Source organism: Numenius arquata, chromosome Z (assembly GCF_964106895.1).
Source record: "Numenius arquata chromosome Z, bNumArq3.hap1.1, whole genome shotgun sequence".
NCBI lineage: Eukaryota > Metazoa > Chordata > Aves > Charadriiformes > Scolopacidae > Numenius > Numenius arquata.
The window spans coordinates 14,351,253-14,372,264 of NC_133616.1; the positions used below are offsets into that span (position 1 = coordinate 14,351,253).

Here is a 21,012-nt window from a genome sequence, read left to right on the forward strand (position 1 = left end):
GTCTGGCAAATATGTAGAGTTGGAGAGCATTAGCGGTCAAAATAAGACAGGATCTTGAGAATTACCGTTTCATGGGGCAGTGCAGTAAGCCCACTAGATTTACCTCATCTTGCCTGTGCTTGCCCATTCAGACCTCTTTGCAACACCAGTAGTAGTACCTATTGCTGAACAAGCTGATCCGTGGAGCTGTCTTTAGTATCAAGAATCAAGTGTGTCTTGCATTCAATGAATCTCTTTGTGCCCAGTTTTCCTGTGTAGAAGTCAGAGTATCTCATTCATAAAAATAAGGAAAGACTGAAGTCATTTTGTTAAAAACTGTTGTCGTACTTGCTGGGTAGGTTAAAAATGTATTATGAGTTAAAATTGATATAAATCTCTTGAATGAGTAAAAAATCTCCCCTAATTTTGCACACTTGAAAGGACAGAGATGTTTTTCATTGATTACAAATAGGATTTATTAGGGTGAGAAAGCTAAACTTCTTAGCCTTTCTTAGTCTTTCAGACCACCTGATGGTGATCTGTTACATGATGTTTTTACCGCCAGCTTTTCCTTGGTGTATTCAGCCCAGGACTGCATAAACATCTTATCTGCATATGGCAGCCTGAATCATGTTTCTCAGTTTCATACATCACCTATTTTATTGTGTATTATTGCAGCCGTGATACAAAAATATTGATAAGGATGTCGAGGAGGCAGAGTTTGTAAGAGTAGTGATGTCTTTTAAAGGCTTTTAAGAAAACAGCCTGGATGCCCAAAATCTTGTCTGTTTTTTTTTTTCTAGCTGTATTAAATTGGGTCCGTTTAGAAACCTTGTGTAATTTTTATAAGGTTTTAGCTATCTAATGGCTGCACTGTAAGTAGTCAAGAGTTAACTTTGACAGATATATCTGTAATAGGTTTATCTTTTCATGTAATGTAAATCAGAACAGGAAAGATAGTGTTTTATAATTTTCAATATAATATAATTCTCATTAAACACAGATTGATTCAGTGTTCGGGGAAAGATTTTTATAGCTAGCCATTAACTTGTATTTTTTTTAATTTTATTTCTCATTTCATAGAAGTGGTATGTTTAGCTCTATTCTTAAGCTATTTCCCGCTCAAGTGAGCATCTACTACAGTATTGCTGAACTACTACCTTGTTAGTGTTTTTGTTTTAAGACCTTACTTTGATTTTAAATTACTAGAATAATTTATGTATTTTGATCAGTTTTAAATTACTTAGCTAAAGCTCAAAGTGACTTTCCAGAACTTAAAACGTTCACTAATAATGAAATCCAAAACTATACTATTATGCTGCCCACATGAATATCCTCAAAAGTGGTGTGATCAAGTGATAATCCCAGTAACCATTTTTCCACATGCCCTTAAGCCACCCTATCCTCAAAATATAAGAGGAAGAAAAGTGGGATGTTGCAGTACGCCCTGAAGTTAAGCAGATCTAAACTCTGTACATTTTAATTACAAATACTTATGTTAGAAGTATTTTCCAAATAATTGCATGATTAATAGATGTAAGATAAATACATTTCTATATTTAGTGATGGTTTGCTTTGAAAGGGTTTTTGTAAGCTTTAGTTTTGTGGTGTGCAGTATGAAGTGTTAAGGTAGAATTTTCAGAGATGAAAAGTTTTATGAATATTGAAGCCATTTTGAAGAAATACTGTACAACTAAGTACACAGGTTTAGATAAGGCAAAAAGATTGTGTAAGACACTTCCCCTCCTCCCCTCCCCTTCCCCAAAATAGGATGACCCTTTGTTTTAGAATGGTAATCCAAGCCCAGATCTTATTTGGAAATTTTTTTTTGTAAACTTTATTTTGCTGTTCTTGATGGATTTTACATCTGATCCTGCCAAGACAGAGTAATGAAAACTAGTAGTAAGATCTGAGACTTGCTGTAAATATTTTCTCCATTAATTGGAAGGTCCTTTGAGGGGATTTATACTCATGCTTTGGGCAGATGAGATTGTTGGATCTTTGCACAGTTGCAGGATGCTTTTTGCATATGCTGACATGCAAAAGACAGAACTCTCAGTAATAAATTCTTGAAATGTTATGTCTTATGTCTGTCTAATAGAAAGCTTTACTAGTATGCATATGCCTTTTTTAGATACAGTTTCTACCAGGCAAAGATCATAGTGTCTTTAGTGTCTGGTCTATCACAGCATTCCAGGATTATGCTCTTTTCACACCAGCTAGATTTTATTCATTATTTTGGCCATCGAATATTCACTCATCAATTTGGATAGTTTGTTTTTGTTTTGCTTATATAGAATTTGGGGTTTATTTTGATTTCTTCACAGAATTAAAATTATTCCAGTGAAATGTCAATATTTAATAGCAACAATTTACAATTACTATACTTGAATTTGCTGACTATCACTGCTACAGCTAAAAAACAGGCAAATCTTCTGATTACCCCCAAGTATGTAACAAGTTTCATGCTTTGAAGAGGGCAGTCTGGCTACATCTGGAAATTTCTTGTGTAAATACAAGATGAAAGATATCCAAATACTCTATATTCCCCTTTCAAACTTAAGGTAAGTTTTCCATATCCATAATATCCCAACCTTTCGTTCCATATGTATATGTGCCAGACCTCTGCTCTAGATACTGGAAATCACACACAAGCTTGCCAGCAGCAAATACTAACAGCTTCATATATTACTCCTTTTTGTATACGTCTGGTTTAACCAGCACATCACTATCTATACCCTGAAGCTAGCTGCAGTAAAGAATCTGACAATCATATGCTAAGATAAAATGTGCCCTGCTGTATTTCTAAGTGCATTTCTCTCTTATGTAATAAACAGTTTATAGTTAAGAACTATCTAAATGTTTGCACTGTCTAATATAGTGATGAAAGGTAATTCTAAATCTTGAAGTCTGTCACACCCCAATGAAAATAGCATAAAGGATTTTACCTTGGATTCTTGTTTGGTTGACGGAAAAAGGCTTATCCCATGAGGATTATATATCTTTCTTTGATTTACTGTTTAGAAAAATAACAGTAGATCTTACAGAAAAAAATTTAAAATGACAGTTTGAGAAGAAAAGAGTAGGCATTATGGCAACTTTATTGGCTTTATTAATATTGTAGTGTTATTAATATTAATGTAAGATGAATAATGTTACAGAAAGAGATAAAACAATGAAAAATAATGAAGCAGATTCTTGAGCTGGCTTTGTTATTTTAGAAAAACTTTTCTTTTATGTAGAGGGAAGAAGTTAAAAGTACATATGCTACATTTGTTCTAACAAGAAGTGAGTTCCAGAGTTGTCTGGCTTATCAGAAAAATGGCTTTTACATACTGCAGTATATGCACTGCTTAAGCAAGCTGAACGCTTCATTGGTCTGGAGCCTGATAGGGTTTGTATATTACAAAAAGAATTTTGTGCTTGATGTGTGTATTAGGAAGCTAGTTTTGCGGCCAAATGTTTCTCATTGTGGTTCATAGTATGTCAGTATTTCTTGAAGGTAGTGAGGAGATGAACAGCAGGTTTATACTGTGAATTTCATAAAAGCAATGAAAAGTGTATTTCTGTACAACTCTTGGTCATTAAGTTTGTTTTATTAGAGAAGCCTAAAGCTCACATACTTTAAAATATGAAAGGAAAGCTGTTTCAGCTTGATCAAGTGGATTTATTTAAGAACAAAAAAGGTAGAAAATGATGATTTCTGATCTGTGGAACATATTGAGTGAAGATTAGGTACTTTAAGTCTGCATATGCTTGCTCTATTTTTGGGTTAATTTATGGGCCCTTTGCCCCCTTCCAGCTTCATATTTGGATGTATCTCTTACAGGCTTCACTTTTCTCATCAATTCATAACTTCTAGAAACCTTTCTATTCTGGAGGATTCATAAAGAGTAATGTGAAGTGAATTTTAGCAAATCGTGTACTAAGAGCTAGCTGGGTTGGGTTTTTAGGTTTGGGTTTTGCTAATAACAAAGGAAATTAGAAGTAGGGTTTTTTTAAATGAAATGGTCATTTCACACATATTACAAAAATCTCAAAACTAAAATAATGATCTGGAATTTTTAAACTTTTGAAATGTATTTTACATTTCTCAATTCTTCTTGTTACTATAGTATAGTAAACTCTTTTACTTCTTATTTTTTCCTACTCTCCTTTTAAATATTACCATATTTCTAACTTTTCCAGAGGTCTAATGTAGAAGATGGGTAACAAATTCTTCCCATTTAAGTGTTTTGGGATTTTCATGTATTCCTGTGTCAGTGACCACTATGAGAGAGTAGATACTGGCCTAGGAAACAAACAGCTTAATGCTGTGCAGTGCTAGTGCATAACCTTTTTCATAACTGTTTAACTTAGAAAAAATAAATTTACCAAAGAGAGAAAGCACTTTAAATTTTTTTAATTCAGTTGAATGAGAGTGATTTATTTTGAAGTGTGCTCAGTTTTATGACATTAAGAAATATACTCACATTTTTAGTATAAAAATATCCCCCATGAATCCCTTAGAAATTGAGAAGCTGAAAAAAAGAAGATAAATTATAGTGAAGCATAGCTTTTTATGTAACACTAGGTTACATACACTTGACACAGAGGATGTCTGATAAAGAGCAAACTGTTTCTACATAGATGACGGTTGTTTCATGGCAGCATCCATTAAAAGGTTCACTTCTTTGAGGATACAGTTTTAAATGCACTTAAATAGTTGTCTATAGTACACTGAAACTGCCCTCAGTTTTTAATGAACATCTCATAAGTCTAGTTAATTTTAATTAAAAAAAAGTTTGCATGGCATTTGTAGAAAATTCATAGTAAAATTATAAACCAAAGAAGTTATTTTTGTGTCCATGAGAAGATAAACTGTTCAACTATACCGTCTCTTGGAAGCAAGTACAGAACTAAACCAATCATATGAGAGGAAATGTATTTGTAATAATAGTATTTTTTTTGTAAGAGCCTTCAGTGAGCAAGTTTCTTTCAACTCCAGGTATAAGTCTCATGATTAAAACCTAATTGAATATATGAGGCTTTCTTTACGAACCAGTAAAACTTTTTCCAGTGCAAAACATTTTAAAATAAAGGGTTTGTTTCATGATGTCCGTATTTCCTAAAGTTTGATTTCAACAGATGTTAGCGCTAAACACTTAGTGGAGAGGGTGGTGAAATAGGTAGAGCGTTGTCCAGCTGTGTTTTATTTAATGTATGACTGCAGTGATACTACACAGACTGAAATCAGATACATCCGTGGAACAGCTGCCTTCCTCGAACCAAGTTCTAAATTTCTCATGAGATAGGGAACTAGAGTTGGATTTGGATATGACTACCTATATTTTTCACACATTATGCATAAATATATTGTTTCTCTGTGTGTCTGAGTATGCCTGCGGACTTACTTATAATGAAATTCTAGTTTAATAGAATTTCTGTATGTGTATAATCACTCTAAGCGCTAGTAATTTAAACAAGGTCCTCTTAGATAATTCAAGGTATGTAATTTTCATTCAGATGAAACAATGTGCAGGGTTTTAAAAAAAAAACAAAACCTTTATGGTTACTGTTTAACTTTTTACAATGTATTTGTATGACTTCCAGAATTGGCTTGTGACTGTACTGTACTAAAATCAGCACTAAAACTTAATTTATATTAAATTTCTGGTGAAATGCATTTTATTAAGGTTGGGATAGGAAGGTCACATTAGAAAGTACTGTGCTGGTTCACAAGCAGTAAGTGAAATATTCTGAAAAAATCCAATTAATTGTATAATCATGGAACGTGTTTTTTATGGACAGATGCTCTGATGAATGTAGCTGCTGTGATCAGCACATACCCTGCTAGGAGCAATAAAGGACACTGTATTCTAGCTCCCTGGTCTGTTTCATTGTCCTCACCAATATGCAGGGTTGTGGTCTTCTTTGGAGAGCACATTGAGCCCAAGATCTGTAAGCAAAGTGCATCTTGTTCGGGTCCAGAGTGTACTGCGGTGGCCTTTATAGAGGCTGTTTCACTAGGCTTGCAAAGGCGCAGCTAGTACAGGTAGCATGTCCCTGCCCTTGTAATGGAAGGGCTGCCTTATATTCAGTAGACCTCCTTCAGGAGCCTGAGTGATTTTTCAGAAGTAGGGACACCTGTTTTAGTCAGCAGAAAGCATTGCTTTGCCAGCCATTGGCTTGTCACTTGTCACAAATGTGCAAATGCCTGGTTGATTTTGATATTTGATGCATGAAGGTGTGGTGCCAAACTGGGTAGGAGTTGACAGGGGTGTAGGAATGTTTCCTGTGCTCCAGACAGGTCACTGTTGTTTCTTGGCTGCTGCCTTGGTGCAGGAGGGCAAGGCAGGGCTGCACTAATGTGTGTTGCTGTGTGTCTGCAGGTGTAAAACGAACTTCAAGTATTGATTGTTCTCCTTCCTAAAGAAATGTGGTTATGTCAGAGGATGAATCCTTTGGTGTCAAGTTGGTAGGAGGTTTATACTGACAAACAAAAGCAGGGCAGTGTGCGGACTCAGTTGCTACTTGTCTCCTTTTTTTGGTCATTTTTAAATGATAGTTTACTGTATGTCCATATGTGTTATGGAACAGAGTGGTGGTTTTGTTGGTTTTGACTTTGTTTTTCTTTATGTGAGAAAAACAGATGTGCTTGAGGTTTAACTGAGGGTTCTGTAATTGCTATTATTGGAAGAATATATATTTAAGTCATTGGTAAAATACAGCTATTAAAGAAGACAGAAGCAACAGTGGAACCTAAAAGTAAAGGACGATTATCAAGGAAACAAAGAGGGAAAAGATATCAAAGTAATAATAATAACAAAGTAATAATACTGGAATGATGCATATAACAACATTTTTCTTATGATGAATGGTTAGAGTTTAGATCTTCCAGGGAAACTGAGGAGATCCGCGTAAGAAAATCAGAAACAGCTTTCATCATGTCGAATTTGAGTTTCCATTTAAGCATTCACAAAGCAATGTCAAGATGATCTAAGATGTTTAGCAGACAAAGAATGATCTACCTTAACTTGGAAAGTAGTTTAATAGCATGAAGATACTGGTAGTCATGGTTGTGAATAAGGTTTTTAAAAATACATTGCAGAGTGACATGTTCAGTGACCAAGGGGATTGAATAATGGTGAATAGCCAGTGAGAGAAAGAGAGAGAATGACACAGCAGAGAGAATGGTGAAGCAGGGAGCCGACATGTGGAAGGTTTACAGGAGATACCGGACAATAAAACAATGAAGAAAGGGATTAGAAAATAGGCACTTTTTTCCAAGGCTGATGAAAATGAGGATGGGGTAGCATTGTTGGATTTGTCAGGGAAAAATCTGTTGAGAGTAAGGAAGGAATTTAAGTGGGATTGACAAGGAATGAAGATGGAGGAGAAGGAAGTATTGGATGAAAAGGATAAAGTATGAAAAAGTAATAGAGAAAGAAGCATGGAGCTATTTAGTGAAAAGTGGATGATGCAAATGAGATTTCTGAGATAAGACTTTTACAAGCAGCAATTCATTTATCTCCTGTGCTCTGAAGATGCCACTGCTGATGGAGAAGAACATGAAGTTGCCATGCATGAGTGTGAAATATTGTGCTGAAATGAAACTGGAAGGCTAGGATGATGGAAGGAATCTTTGTTGGATGGATAAGAATTTTAGGGTTGTTAGTGGTGAAAGACAATTGGAGTCAAGAGAGGTACTGCAGAGTATCATAAAAAAATGGAAATAAGAGAAGAGAAAAGAGGTTTTTGAAGCAACATTAACAGTAGAAGAGAAGGCTAACTGTGGAATGAAAAAATCTGTAGTGATTCTGTATTCCTCAGAAAAATTGGTATGGAAATACTGCAGCCTGTTTGAGGGAGTCTTAGATATTGACTAGGACATTTTTATATTACCATAGCTTGAATAATCATGTTACTATTTATATTAAATGAGATGGAAGGGATTAATTGATTGAAGGAAATTCGGTCCTCGTATTTAAACAGTAATATGTTTTTAATCCTATTAAAAAAGAAAACTAATTTTAAAAGCAATTGATGTATGAAATATATTCTGGAATTTCATAGAATCATAACATCAGTTATGTTGGAAAAGACCTTTAAGATGATCAAGTCCAACCATTAGCCTAACACTTCCAAGTCCACCGCTACACCATTTCCCTAAGTGCCACATCTACACATCTTTTAAATACCTCCAGGGATGGTGACTCCACCACTTCCCTGGGCAACCTGTGCCAATGCTTGACAATCCTCTCAGTGGAGAAATATTTCCTAATACCCAATCTGAACCTCCCCTGGTGCTGCTTCCTCTTGTCCTATCACTTGGTATTTGGGAGAAGAGACTGACCCCCACCTCACTATAACCTCCTTTCAGGTGATTTTAGAGAGCGATAAGGTCTCCCCTCAGCCTCTTTTCTCCAGGCTAAGCAACCCCAGGTCCCTCAGCCACTCCTCATAAGACTTGTGCTCTAGAGCCCTCAGCTTTGTTGCTCTTCTGTGGAGCTCCAGCACTCACTGTAGAAGAGCAAGCCACATTTTTCTAAAGAATATTACAAGTTTTTTTCGCTCTACCTAATGCTTAGGTATTTGGTTGCTACTCTGTAGGCTAGCTGGAAACTTGATATGACAGGGTGTTGTGCAGTGTGGATGGATAAATATACAGTGTGTTTTGAAATGGAAACATTAATTTTCAAGTAATTTCAAATACTGAGTGTCAGAAATCAAATCCAAGTATGCCGGAGCCTCATCTTGCAGAAACAGTGAAATCTTGATTTTAAATTTAACTTATTTTATGAAGTATGTTTAATCATGAAAGGTTTTAAGGGGCTCTTTATTTTAGGTAGAAGTTGATGCAACCATAAAACCTGAACTGCCACAGTTATTTAAGACAGTGTGTTGTTTCTGAGCTAGATGCCAGATGAATTGAAATGCAGTATTCAGTTGTAATTTGTTGCGTTTGAACAAAACCACATTTTGTCAAAAGAGTTTTCAACAACTGTATATTATATGCGTGGAAACAGTGATTAGCACTGTAGTATTTTACTTGTAAAAATCTGTAACCTTGGGTTTACAGAGTCTGAAGCTAAGTGGGAATTTATTTCCTTTCCCTGTGGAACACTGTGTTCAGTTAGTATAAACTATTTGCAGAGAACAATTTTTGAAAATTTTTTCCGCTGTGCCAGTCTTTTGCTTATGAATGTGTAGAGTTATTTGTTTGCTTATTTAGCTAGTCAATTATATAAAATTATTGTGAAAAGAAAACACGGTCAAAGACATAATCATGAAACTGAGGAATATTTCTTGAAAAGAAAAAGTTTTCTTGAGTTACCTTTTTTTTCTCTTTTTTTTTTTTCCCAACTAGCTTTATATTTCTACTTTTACATTTTACTCATATCTGACTCTAGGGCCTAATCCTGAAGTTGCTGATATCATCACGTAAAATTCTGAGTTAAGAGTAACTGAAATAGAGGGCATTCAGCAACTCTATGTTTTGTGGATTAATAGCTACATATCTTTAATATCTATACATATTAAAAGAATGCATATTCTACACCATCCATAAGTGCCTAGCTGACCTGTAACAGAAGAAAAGGAGTTTTCTTTAACTTCTCAAAATGGTTTCTCTCAACTTTCTTTTCTGAATGAAGATGGCATTTTTTGTTTTGTAGAAGCTTTTAAAAAAAAAAAAAATTCAAATATGTAAGGTCCTTGAAAATCAGTGTTAAGTATATTGACCTAATAATCTCATCCACCTTATGCAACATTATTTATAAACCGCTAACTCTCTGAGTTAAGAATGCTCCTTTTATCACTGAAATGCTTCATGTGGCAAAATACCACTTACCCTTTTAGCTGAGGCATTCTTCCTTCTTTGAATAAATAAAACTAAATCCATGTTTTAAAAAAATTATATTTGTTTAATTAATAAGCTGAAAAAATACATCATAATGGTTTACATTTTTATCATAAAAATCAAATAATTGAGAATAATAGCTCACTCTATGTTACAAGAAGTTTAGTGAAAGTGACTGTTCATTTCTTACATACACACATTTCATTGGAATATGCATATTTTAGCTACTTTTTCAACAAATAAGTAAATTTATTATATAACCACCTTTGATAACTCACTGCAAACTACACCTTTTTTTTAGCTCAAGTGTTACTGAACCAGAAATATTAGCTTTATGTTAAATTGTATATATTTTCAGTTATGTTTCACTTTATTCACACTGTACCTCTATTTGATCACTAAAATGGGTCTTATGCTTTGGAACTACTGAACTACTGAAGACTGAAAGATTATGAGAAATTATATTGAATTATGTTGGGAATAACTTTGTGATAGTTGCTCTTTAAAGGTATATTTGTAGCTTCTTTATTTTTTTTCCTGTTTATATTTTTGCTTGTTTATTGCCAATGGGCAAGAAGCTACTTTTAATTGATATGAAACATCCAGTGTTGGCATAGATGAGTTTGAAGCAATCTCTAGACTTAAAGTGGGGTTGTAGTATATCTTAACTAAATTTTTAATGGATTTTTTACAGAATATCATTGATCAGATTTGATTCTTTTCTGGAAGGCAAAGGAACCTTCAACAGCTGGGCAAGTCTGAGTGATTAATTTATTTTTGAAAGAGGCAAAAGAAGGGGTGGTGGGTTTTTTGGTTTACAGAAGCCATATTTATGATAGTTAAAAGGAGGAAAATCGTAAATTTGCTAGGATAACATGGGATGGGTTAGATAAGTTATGAAAAGATACAAAAGAACATTTCTTTTACATCCTTGTATGTTTTTCTCATGCAGTGTAAAAAATCCCCAAAGGAAGCCAACTGAATAGTTTCCAAAAGCTATTTTTATTAGTAATATTTATCGTTTTTGTAGCCAAGATAGATTATTTTCTCAAATGCAAAGTTTGACAGCGCAGCCAAACATTCAGCTGGGGTTTCATTTTCAAACCATTAGGCTAACATTTAGCAATGCTGTTAAGAAGCCGTCTTTCTAAAATGGTTTCCTAAAATCTTTCTTGATAAATAAATTTGAGAAGAAATTGTTTCTGGGGTCAGCAATATTCTTAGGAATTGAATGCTCTAAGGGGTGAAGGAAGCATGGGCAGATAGGAAGGACTTTCTTGTCTCTCTGCAGTGGCTCAGAGACATCTCTTAAGGTGAGGCAGCCTGCTTGCTTCCTTGTTGTGTCTACAACCCCATGTAGTCAAATGGATCATGTGCTTTGCCTCATTGCCTTCTGTGTAAAATCTAGAGATCTTTTTCAGTAGAACTCAACTTTTTGTATCAATTGCAGTTAATGAAATGCTAGATAATTTTTCACCTTTACTGGCTACACTGCTCTATGGCTTCTCTTCTAAGAATGCTGCTTTCCGACTAAGCATTTCACACTTGAGTTTTTATTTTCATTCATAGTTACATCATACATTGCAAGGGGTTGAAGATTTTTATAAACTTTAAAAATATCTACAGAGCTGTTATCTTTTCTGGGTTTTATTCTAGTTATCTATTTTTTTCATCCCAATACAGTGGCTCAAGAAAAACTGCAGAATATTTAAAAAAAAAAAAAGCCAAGTCTCTTATCTGTTTAGAATTTCAAATAACTAGGAAAACTTTCCTGTGAAATACGTGTGAAAGACTATTGGAGGGTATTAAACAACTGCTGAGTGTGAGAGAGAAAGAAATCCCAAAGACTTGCCTCCCCTGGAATATTTTCGGTCCACCCAGAAAAAGGCCTTAGTTGCAACAGATGAGAATGTAATGCACACACAGGACAATTAAATTGCCAATCAGATGTCCTGGTTATGGCAAATAAAGTTAGGCTACTGTATTCACAATTGGTTAATTAGGATACAGAGAAAGGAAGAAGTGTTTCAGGTCTGCTAATGATACATGTAGATGTCAGTGAGTTAGAAAATTACAGAGAAGAGCAAATCATGTAACAATGTAATCATGTAAACACTAAAACCTCAGATTTCACAAGTTAATCTTGTTTTGCATCACTATGGTCATTACTGAAATAGCATCCATTTCTACACCACGGGAAGTGGTATTGAAGAGCTGTCACATAAATTGAAAGCCCAGGGATCATGTTTACAGAGACTTAAGGAAAGCATCTGATATAATCTGCAACTGCCTACTTAGGGAAAAAAATGAGAAATTCCTGAATTCAGCTGGCATATGTAGACCTGAAAATTTTTAAGTGATATGCTAAACCCAGAAAGTACAGTTACGTTTCTTTTCTGGACTATAATTGAGAGCAAAGCAAATAGGCTTCCTTCAGTGGAGATGCCCAAAGGGGGGATGGGGAAATGGCCATTTGGAGAGTGTAACTTGTGCCCTGGGAACCTGTCTGTCTTGTCAGCTGTGATCACAGCTCTGAGATCCCTGGCTGTCTCTGATGGGAACACTTTCAACAAAGACCCAGACAGCTTTGCTCAGTTGTGACTAAAAAGGTTTCTGGTTTGTTTGTTTGTTTGTTTGTTTTCTTCTTTCAGCTTTATAGGTCATGCCTTTGTCACCTTGAAACTGGCCTCTGATAATATGTTATCTTGGAAGGCTTTATACGTTTATTAAAAATTATCATTTTTGCCATTGAATATTGACAGTGTCAGTTAATTTATTTTGCTGACAGTATGTTAGTTGGGTGAAATCACCCATTTAAATCTCAAACAGCCATACATTGGGACTTGCCTGTCTGGCATCTCTGACCAGCTAGTGCTGCCCTTCTGCCTCATGTTTGAAAGCAGTGTAAATCCTGATTTCTAGCTCTCTCAAGGAGCACTGGAAACATTCCTTGATGTGAAATAAGGGGAACAGATGGTAAGCAAGCATGAGAGTCATCTCTAGAGCTGAGCGTCCCTGTTCAGAATACACCTTCCTTGTGCTGGAGCAAACTGGAGTAGATTGCACGTTGCTGGTGGCACACTCTGTATTGGATAGAGTTCCTTTTGCTATAGACATGCTTGTGGTTGCATGGTTGACTGTGTTCACACTACTAAATGAGTAAAATTTTGTTATGCATCTGTAATACAGGCAAAGATTGATATAGTCATCTTTGTAGGTCTCCCTTTCCCCAAGGCCTTCCCTGATTTACTGCCTCTGCTTTTAAAAAAAATCTTGAAGACTTTAGGAACAAGAAGGAAGAAGGATGTCTTGGCTGACACTTTCATTGCTGCGTTAAAAGAAGAAAGGGTGGGGGGAGGAAGCATTATAATCTTTGGAAAGTGTTGACTTACTGTGAAACGTTGTATTCTAGAAACAATGTGGAGAGTTTAAAAATTTCAGTAGTTAAGCATATTGTTGATTTTCTCATGGACGTGGCTTGGATTTCTGAGGTGAACAAACTGTCTAGGTCTATCTTGTGCTTTTTCTAGAACATGTTTTATTTAGGATTCTGGAAAAGGAGAGCAGTTGTGTGGTGCAGAACTCTAACCATGCAGCTCTGTTATAGGTCATTCATTTGTGATAAACACTTCATATGGCCACTGTTTTCTTTACTTCCCATATTGGTCCTCTTCAATCCACCCAGATTTTTGTACAAAGGATATTCGTTCCTGACACTCCAGTCATGTACCTTCCCCCTGCCCTCCCATCCCTCCTTCCCAATCCTTTCTGTGGCTTCCTTTTATCTTCTGGTTCTCATCCTCTCTATGAGGACTGCTGTGATATTGCGAACCTTGACATTTATCTGTTATCCTAGCTTTTTTGGTACATGCAACTGTGTCCTTTCTCACACGTGCTTCATGTTTTCTGCCTATCATTTCATGTTGCACACAGGTCCAGTCAGCTGTAGTTGCTTAACAAAAATATACATGCTAATACAAAGCTAGAAAGAAAGTGCTTACATTGCTGGAGTTACTTGCTAGAAAGCCTTCAAACAAGTTGCAGAAGACAAGAGTGTATTACTGCAGAATTTGCTGAAATAACTAAACCCTTAAAAAATTTTAAGGACTAATGAACTTGTCAAATTTTGTATGGAACATGACTAGTACTCCATAAAAGCAGGCACCTCTGCAACAAAAAGAGAGTAGTAATGAGGGAGAAATGTAGATAAACTTTGCCCTAATTATCTTTACGTCTTTATCTAGTGTTTCAATACTCTCTCCCTTCCCTTCCTGAATCAAACTTTTGAATTGTGTACATTAGTTCTGTTGTTTCATGTGTTTCCAGCAAGAAACATTCTGATAACAATTTTTTTGCTAATGATTTGTTAGCAAGATTAGACATCTGTTGAAAATGTTAAGAGGCCAGAGGCCAAACACATTATTTTCTTTGAAAACTGCAATGAACGTTTGCCAGTATATGTAAAAACTTCTTGTTCAACCTTCTATCATTTTTAGAGCAACCTTCAATCATTTTAGAATATTTGATTTAGTATTACAATTCAGGGTTATAATCCTTTGCAGAATAATATATGAAGGGCAAGCTTGCAGAGCTCAAAGTTAGGAAAACAATCTTTTTGATGGTAAACTGAGAAAATTTATTTTTAAAGACAAACAGAATTCCTCATGCAATCTTACTGTCCCTTTCAGACGAGTCTTATTTTACGTGAAATCCTAAGGCATCGAAGCTGGATAGAGCTGGACTAAATTTGTTCTGTTGTTTTAATTTTTGTGGTTAAGGGTCAAATACTGTTTGAGTTTTGCATATCTGTATGTTGCTATTTTTCTATGGGACAGTTAAAAAAGGGTAAGAACTGGTCAAAGTATAGGTACTTCATTGAAAAGACTCTATAATGGGTGATGCTTTTAAGGTGAGCTGATAAATTCCTGAAAGATACAGTTTAGATTTGATTAATGGATTCATAAATTCATGCTAAATAAAATCAGTATCTTTGACCATAGATAAATAACAAAACTCCTGAAACATTGTGATTTACTCTCTCTCTCTCTATATATATATATAAATGTTTGCATTTTTTACTAGTAAACTATAAAAGAAAAGGCATAGGTTGTACCCCAAATCTTTTACTTTATTCTAATTTGTATTCAAAACAAAACAAAAGGAGGGAATTTCAGATTGATTGGGTATGAAAGAAAAAGAAAACCCAGCCTTGCACTAACTTGGGCAGCAAAATTAAAAAACTGTTATTTTAATACATGTATGTCAGTGTGACATTGCCAAGGAGGAATGGGAGTGTTAAAGTAGACAAGTGTTGTGAAGCCCAAATGAAGTTTTTCCAATTTATTTGAAATAGCTAAATACCATATTGTAATCTTTCTGTCATTTTTTTAGGTGTGATTATTAACCATTTATGATGTTTTTGCAAGTGTCCATGGTATTTCTTAGACAGAAAATACATCATTTTAATTGCTTGTTAGTGTTTAACAAATATTACAGAAAATTTATTTTCTGATAGCCAATTCACAGTTTATCCTTTATGTTACCACATACTTGGAAAATTTTATGTAATTGGATGCATAAAATATGTTTCTTAGTATTTATAAACACCCCTACCAAAGACATACAGTTGTAAACTGCAATCTGTTCATAGAGTTTCTCCAGGATATGCACAATTTGCTAGAAGTGACAGTAATTTCAAAACAAGTACTATGGCTAAACGTAGCCTTTTACATTCTATCTCCAAATGCTGTAAGAAGCATTTACATGGTGTTTGGAAGACCTTCTTTGTTTGTTGAAGAGTCATTTGTGGAGGGAATGACATAAGCGAGTCCTCTCAGAACACCAAAGTAAGCTTGCAGTCGTTATTAATGTCATCACACAAAGATTCTCTAGCGTTTGGACCAAATTTAGAATAAATATTTGAAAGGGTAAATAACATTAGTTACTTTACTAGCTTGGGTGTCTTGCATACAAAGCAGCCATAAAAAGAGCCTTAGTAAGGTGCATAGTCAAAAATCAGAAGATACAGTAACTGAGTATTCCTCTGCAAGCTTAATTCAGTCCATGTGTTTGCATGTTGTGATCACATCCTCCTTTTTTGTTCTGTAGAACTGTCTCTCCCTTAATGTATAGATTGGATAGTAATCACTAAGCAGCTGCTGTCTTGTCCTCTTACTGCTCAGGGTGTGAGTCTAGATCTGACTTACTGCATGCTGTTCAAACCCTCCTCTGAAAATACGTGCTTCTGTACATATTTTTCTGTTTTGCTCATTGCTGTGGTAAATAAAGGACTTTAAGGTCACTGATTTGGTCTTTTCCCCTCTGTATGAGGAAAGGAATGTTTTAATTCTTGTCTTTCAGATAGGAAGCTGAGATACAGTTGTGCAAGCAACCTTTAATTCTTGAATGCTTTGTTTTACAGCTATATGGATTAGCTTTATGTTAGGAAAAGAGGGCAAATGAGAAATGTCATTTCCTAGGTATTAAAAAAGGAGCCAACCTGTCTCAAAATCTTGAATCCCTGTTTCTGTCCTTTTCTTTTTCTTCCATTTTCCCTTCATGTGCAGAAAAGACATCTTGGTATCTTAGCTGAGACCATTGTTTTTGGTTGGGAAGTAGGAAATCTTGATTTTGCAAAAGTGCTAAAATGTAATTGAGGTTCCTCCCTTTTTAATAGAATTTTTAGGGGGTTTACTAAATAGTGACTTAATAAAAAGTCAGCTCTATACAAGTACAAAATGTTAAATTGAAAGTAATTTCTGCCGTTCTCTAGGATTATCAGCAAAATAGAAATAATTAAAAATAAACATACATCATTCCCAAACTTGAATTTTATTGCAGCTAAATGGAATACAAACCTCAGAATATCTGAGCTTTGTTCTGTTACATAAGCCATTAATTTTGGCAGGGATTAAATCTGTCAAAAGTATATTATTCCAATCTTTCTTCAAGTCCTTCCCAAATTATGTATTTTGGTGTATTTTTTTAAACTATAAGCCTGATTAGGGGAGTGTTGAGAACTGTCTTAAAATTTATTTTTGTCCTAACCAGGCATAACTACCTTTATTCAGCGTTAGTGGGAGTTTTCCAAGAGCACTGATGCTATGTAAATGTGGGCTTTATAATTAAACCTATGAAAAAGTCAAATTTTGCATTCAAGCTCTTATTATGGAAGCCTATTCTGAAACACCATGACATTTTTAAAAGGCTGCAGAAATATTTAGCTTCTGTACCTGCTAAAAATGCAAGATTTTCTGTTTGAGTTTAGGAATAGCAGCAGAGTACAAAAAATGCTATAAAGAAATGTTTGTCCTGTCTTGAAATAAGCAAATTTTCTAATGTTTTCCTTGTTTGTCAAACAGGTACACACAAAGTTCCATTGCAGGCAAGCCCATGCTCCAGGCACTGACACATCATGCTTGACATTTTCCTATGATGGTACTGTCCTTGCCAGCCGTGGAGGTAGGTGTTTGAAAGAACCCTGTGATGTGTTGAATGTAAGACAATTTTAACTTTACTAAGTGAAATGGTTTGGTAAACAAACCATTTAAATTGTATCATCATTGAATGTAATCTTTTATGATGGTGGCAAGATAGTGAAATCAGAAACTAGTGATTTAAACCTGAATTATTTCACAATTTACATCTTTTATTTTGATGCACCGTACAATACTGTGTTCCTGAAAGTGCATTTTATGGCAGTTAAGGAATATTTTAAGAGAACTTTTCTGTTTAAATTACACAGTTCCTGATCTGTCTTCTTGTCTAGCATTAATAATACACCAAAAGGAAATTACTAGCTTAATTAAAAATAAAACAAGACCAGTTTCATTACTTACTTCTTTCCAGGAAGATTACTGACTCTCAATAACAGTATCTCTGTTCTGTCATTATTAATTCCTCAAGCAGCTTTCTTATGCAGTGTCCTTTTCTGTTCTAATTGGAATTTTTATCTAGTCTATATTACGAACATCAAGAGGTCATGTCTGGAAGTGAGTGGCCAAAACATGCTTGGCAAAAAAAGTTTTTAAATGTCAGATAAAACTTTCATAAAAAAGTCTTAGATACAGAGAAGAGAAAGAGATAAGAGAAGGCTTGAGAAGGGTTGAGAAGAGAAAGATACATTCGAAGACTCATTCACGCCGGTATTAGATGTATTGGATAAAATGGTGTCTGCCCAAGACAGCTTTTCATACAGAGATTTGTCTACCCAGTATTTTGCAGACAGGTGCAGGCATACAATCCGAGCTGTCTGGATGGAAACCAGCTGTAACCAGAAGCTATGCGTATGCATTAGCATGGCCCCAAGGCCAAATAAACAGGCCTAGGGAGAGGCGCTATATGTTCACGTCAGCTAACATTGTGCTTAACATATGTACGGGACATCTGGCCAGTTTGCTACAAAGGCAGAATGAGATTACATACACAAAATACCAGGATAGAGGTTTTCATAGATGGCAAAAGCTCTGAAGCAGGGGCTGTAGTTTGCAGCTGCTTTGTGTCCTCCCCTTGTAGAGTGGGACCAATGAGTAGAGTGGCATTGGTGGCTTTTACAGCAATATGCAGCTGCTTTTGGGGGCTACCTCACTGACTTCTTTGTATGTTTTGCCACATTTCTAAGAGTCCAAACATTATGTTCCCCAGATCACATGTTTCAGAGTAAGATGATGGTGGTCTTGTCCTTGACAGCTTACTAGGGCACACTAATTGCACTTGGGTTGTTTCTTATATTGCTGTTCAGGCTCCTGGACCCAGAGTTCTACTGCCACTGTACCCATCATGAATAAGTCCTAAGTGGTTGAGTAAAACTCTTAACCTTGCTGTTCCTTACTGAAGCCAACAGTAACTATGTGAGAACCTTCTCCTCCTTGGAGAGTAGGCAAACCATCTGTCTTTCTGTTCTGGGCTAAGTGAAATGCTGCATCTGTCTGCCGGTGGAGTTGCCCCCAAAAATTCACGCAGATGTACTTCTTAAGATTTAAAGAGAAACCTCAGTGTGCTTTTAAATATTAACAGCAAACAACGTTAATACATACGTGAGGAATATTCAGTAGTGCTGTCTTGAAATGTCCATTTATGTAAATTCTCTTATGTTTCACATTTATAAATGTAGATCACATAAATGACCTTTGCTTGTTTTTATTGCATGTGGCAATTTTGGTTGCCTGCGCTTCCTCACCTGTCTCCAGATTTTGTGTCACGTTAAACAGACTTTCACTTACTTATGTTTTATCTACCACACTGCTCTAAGCTATATAAATTGTTGATTGATTGTTCACAGAATTTAAGACTGTACGGAAATTTGGCCCTTCAGTGTGGATGAAAGTGTTACCTTTGTCTAGTGTATTAAAAAAAAAAGCTTCATGCTCTGTGTGCACTATGCTAAAGAATAAGAATTCATACCTTATTTTGACTTGTTTGGTTAGTGCTTTAATATGAGTATTGCTTTGAATCCATGCCAATAAAAGCAGATGTGGATCCAGCATTCATAGATTAACACACCTGCCAAGTGCTGAGGATCAAAGAGAGAATAGTTGCTTGGCGAATGGGGACTTTCACTGAAAGCCTGATTGACTCTCCTGCATCTGATGTAGATTCTGTGCTGGATATAAGGGAGATGGAGCAGGGCTCAGCTGCAAGCACAAGGGAAAATGAAAAGCTAAGGAGCTACTTATGAGAATTCCCAGGCTTACTCTTTTTGGATATTAGGTAGGCAACTTGACAGAAACTTGTATTTTTGCACTCCTGTAACCATGAAAGTAATTTTTTCTACATACAGTGAAGACAGTATTTGGGGAATGATTTCTTTGTTTAGCAATGAAGAGGTAAGCATTAGGACTGGACTTGGGGTCCTATTATAAAAATTAAAAAAACCACCACAGGCAATGCTTTTTTGACTCCTGATACGTTCAGAATTTATGGAGTTAGTTTTTGTCATAATGTGAAGCGGTGACTTCACTGATTCTGTGAATCTCGTCATAGCTATTAGTTTCGTGGGTTGTTTATTTTCTGTGGTATGAACAATGTGCAGATTCAGTGCCATCTTAATCAGTAAATTTAGGTAGGAAAAAATATTCACGGAATCACAGAATTGTTGGAGTTGGAAGGGACCTCTAGAGATCATCTAGTCCAACTCCCCTGCTGAAGCAGGATTGCCTAGAGCACATTACTCAGGACTGCATCCAGGTGGGTCTTGAAAATCTCCAGAGAAGGGGACTCCACAACCTCCCTGGGCAGCCTGTTCCAGTGCTCTGTCACCCTCACCATAAAGAAGTTCTTCCTCATATTTGAGTGGAACTTCCCATGTTCCAGCTTGTGCCTCTTGCCCCTCGTCCTACCACTGGGAACCACTGAAAAGAGTTTGGCTCCATCCTCCCTCAAACCGCCCTTCTGATACTTATAAGCATTAATAAGGTTTCCCCTCAGCCTTCTCTTCTCCAGGCTAAACAGCCCCAGCTCTCTCAGCCTTTCCTCATAACGGGGATGCTCTAATCCCTTAATCATTTTTGTTGCCCTATGCTGGACTCTTTCCAGTAGTTCCCTGTCTCTCTTGAACTGGGGAGCCCAGAACTGGATGCAGTATTCCAGTTGTGGCCTCACCAGTGCAGAGTAGAGGGGGAGAATGACCTCCCTCGACCTACTGGCCACACTCTTCCCTATGCAGCCCAGGATCCCATTGGCCCTCTTGGCGACAAGGGCACATTGCTGGCTCATGGATAGTTTACTATCCACCAGGACCCCCAGATCCTTCTCCTCAGAAGTGCACCGTAGTTAAACCCAAGAAGGAATATTCACATCTAAGCCTGTCAGATAGCTTATGAAGATCCATGATTTCTTTTGAGCTTAAAAAATTATTTTTTGTATATTTCCTTCTGATGTTTTGGTTTTGAGTTTGGTGGGGTTTTTTTTGTTTTAGCTGTATTTCTCTTTGCACAATGTTCTTGAGGAAAAATCAAACATTTAATTTTGAAGTTGGTTTAAAAAGTAGGAAAGTTTCCTTTTTACTTAAGGATTATGAAGCAGCATGTATAGCGACTTTCTATTTTACAGGGTAATAATATATTCCTCTTTAAGGTAAATACAGATACTAGGATTTTAAAAATCAAGTTTTACGTCAAGTAATATTTCTCAGGAGATCAACGCTGATGTTCATTTCAAACAATGCCAAAAATGCATTCACTAGCTTTAATAGG

General features: G+C 35.9%; 1 protein-coding gene across 1 annotated transcript in view; it reads left to right on the forward strand.

Moving 5' to 3' along the window:
- Window positions 1–21,012, forward strand: part of WDR70 (WD repeat domain 70) — a 135,895-nt gene that overhangs the window by 77,137 nt on the left and 37,746 nt on the right. The window contains exon 11 of the mRNA XM_074166134.1: window positions 17,182–17,281. Coding sequence (XP_074022235.1) covers window positions 17,182–17,281 — 100 coding nt within the window. The remainder of the gene's footprint in view (window positions 1–17,181; window positions 17,282–21,012) is intronic.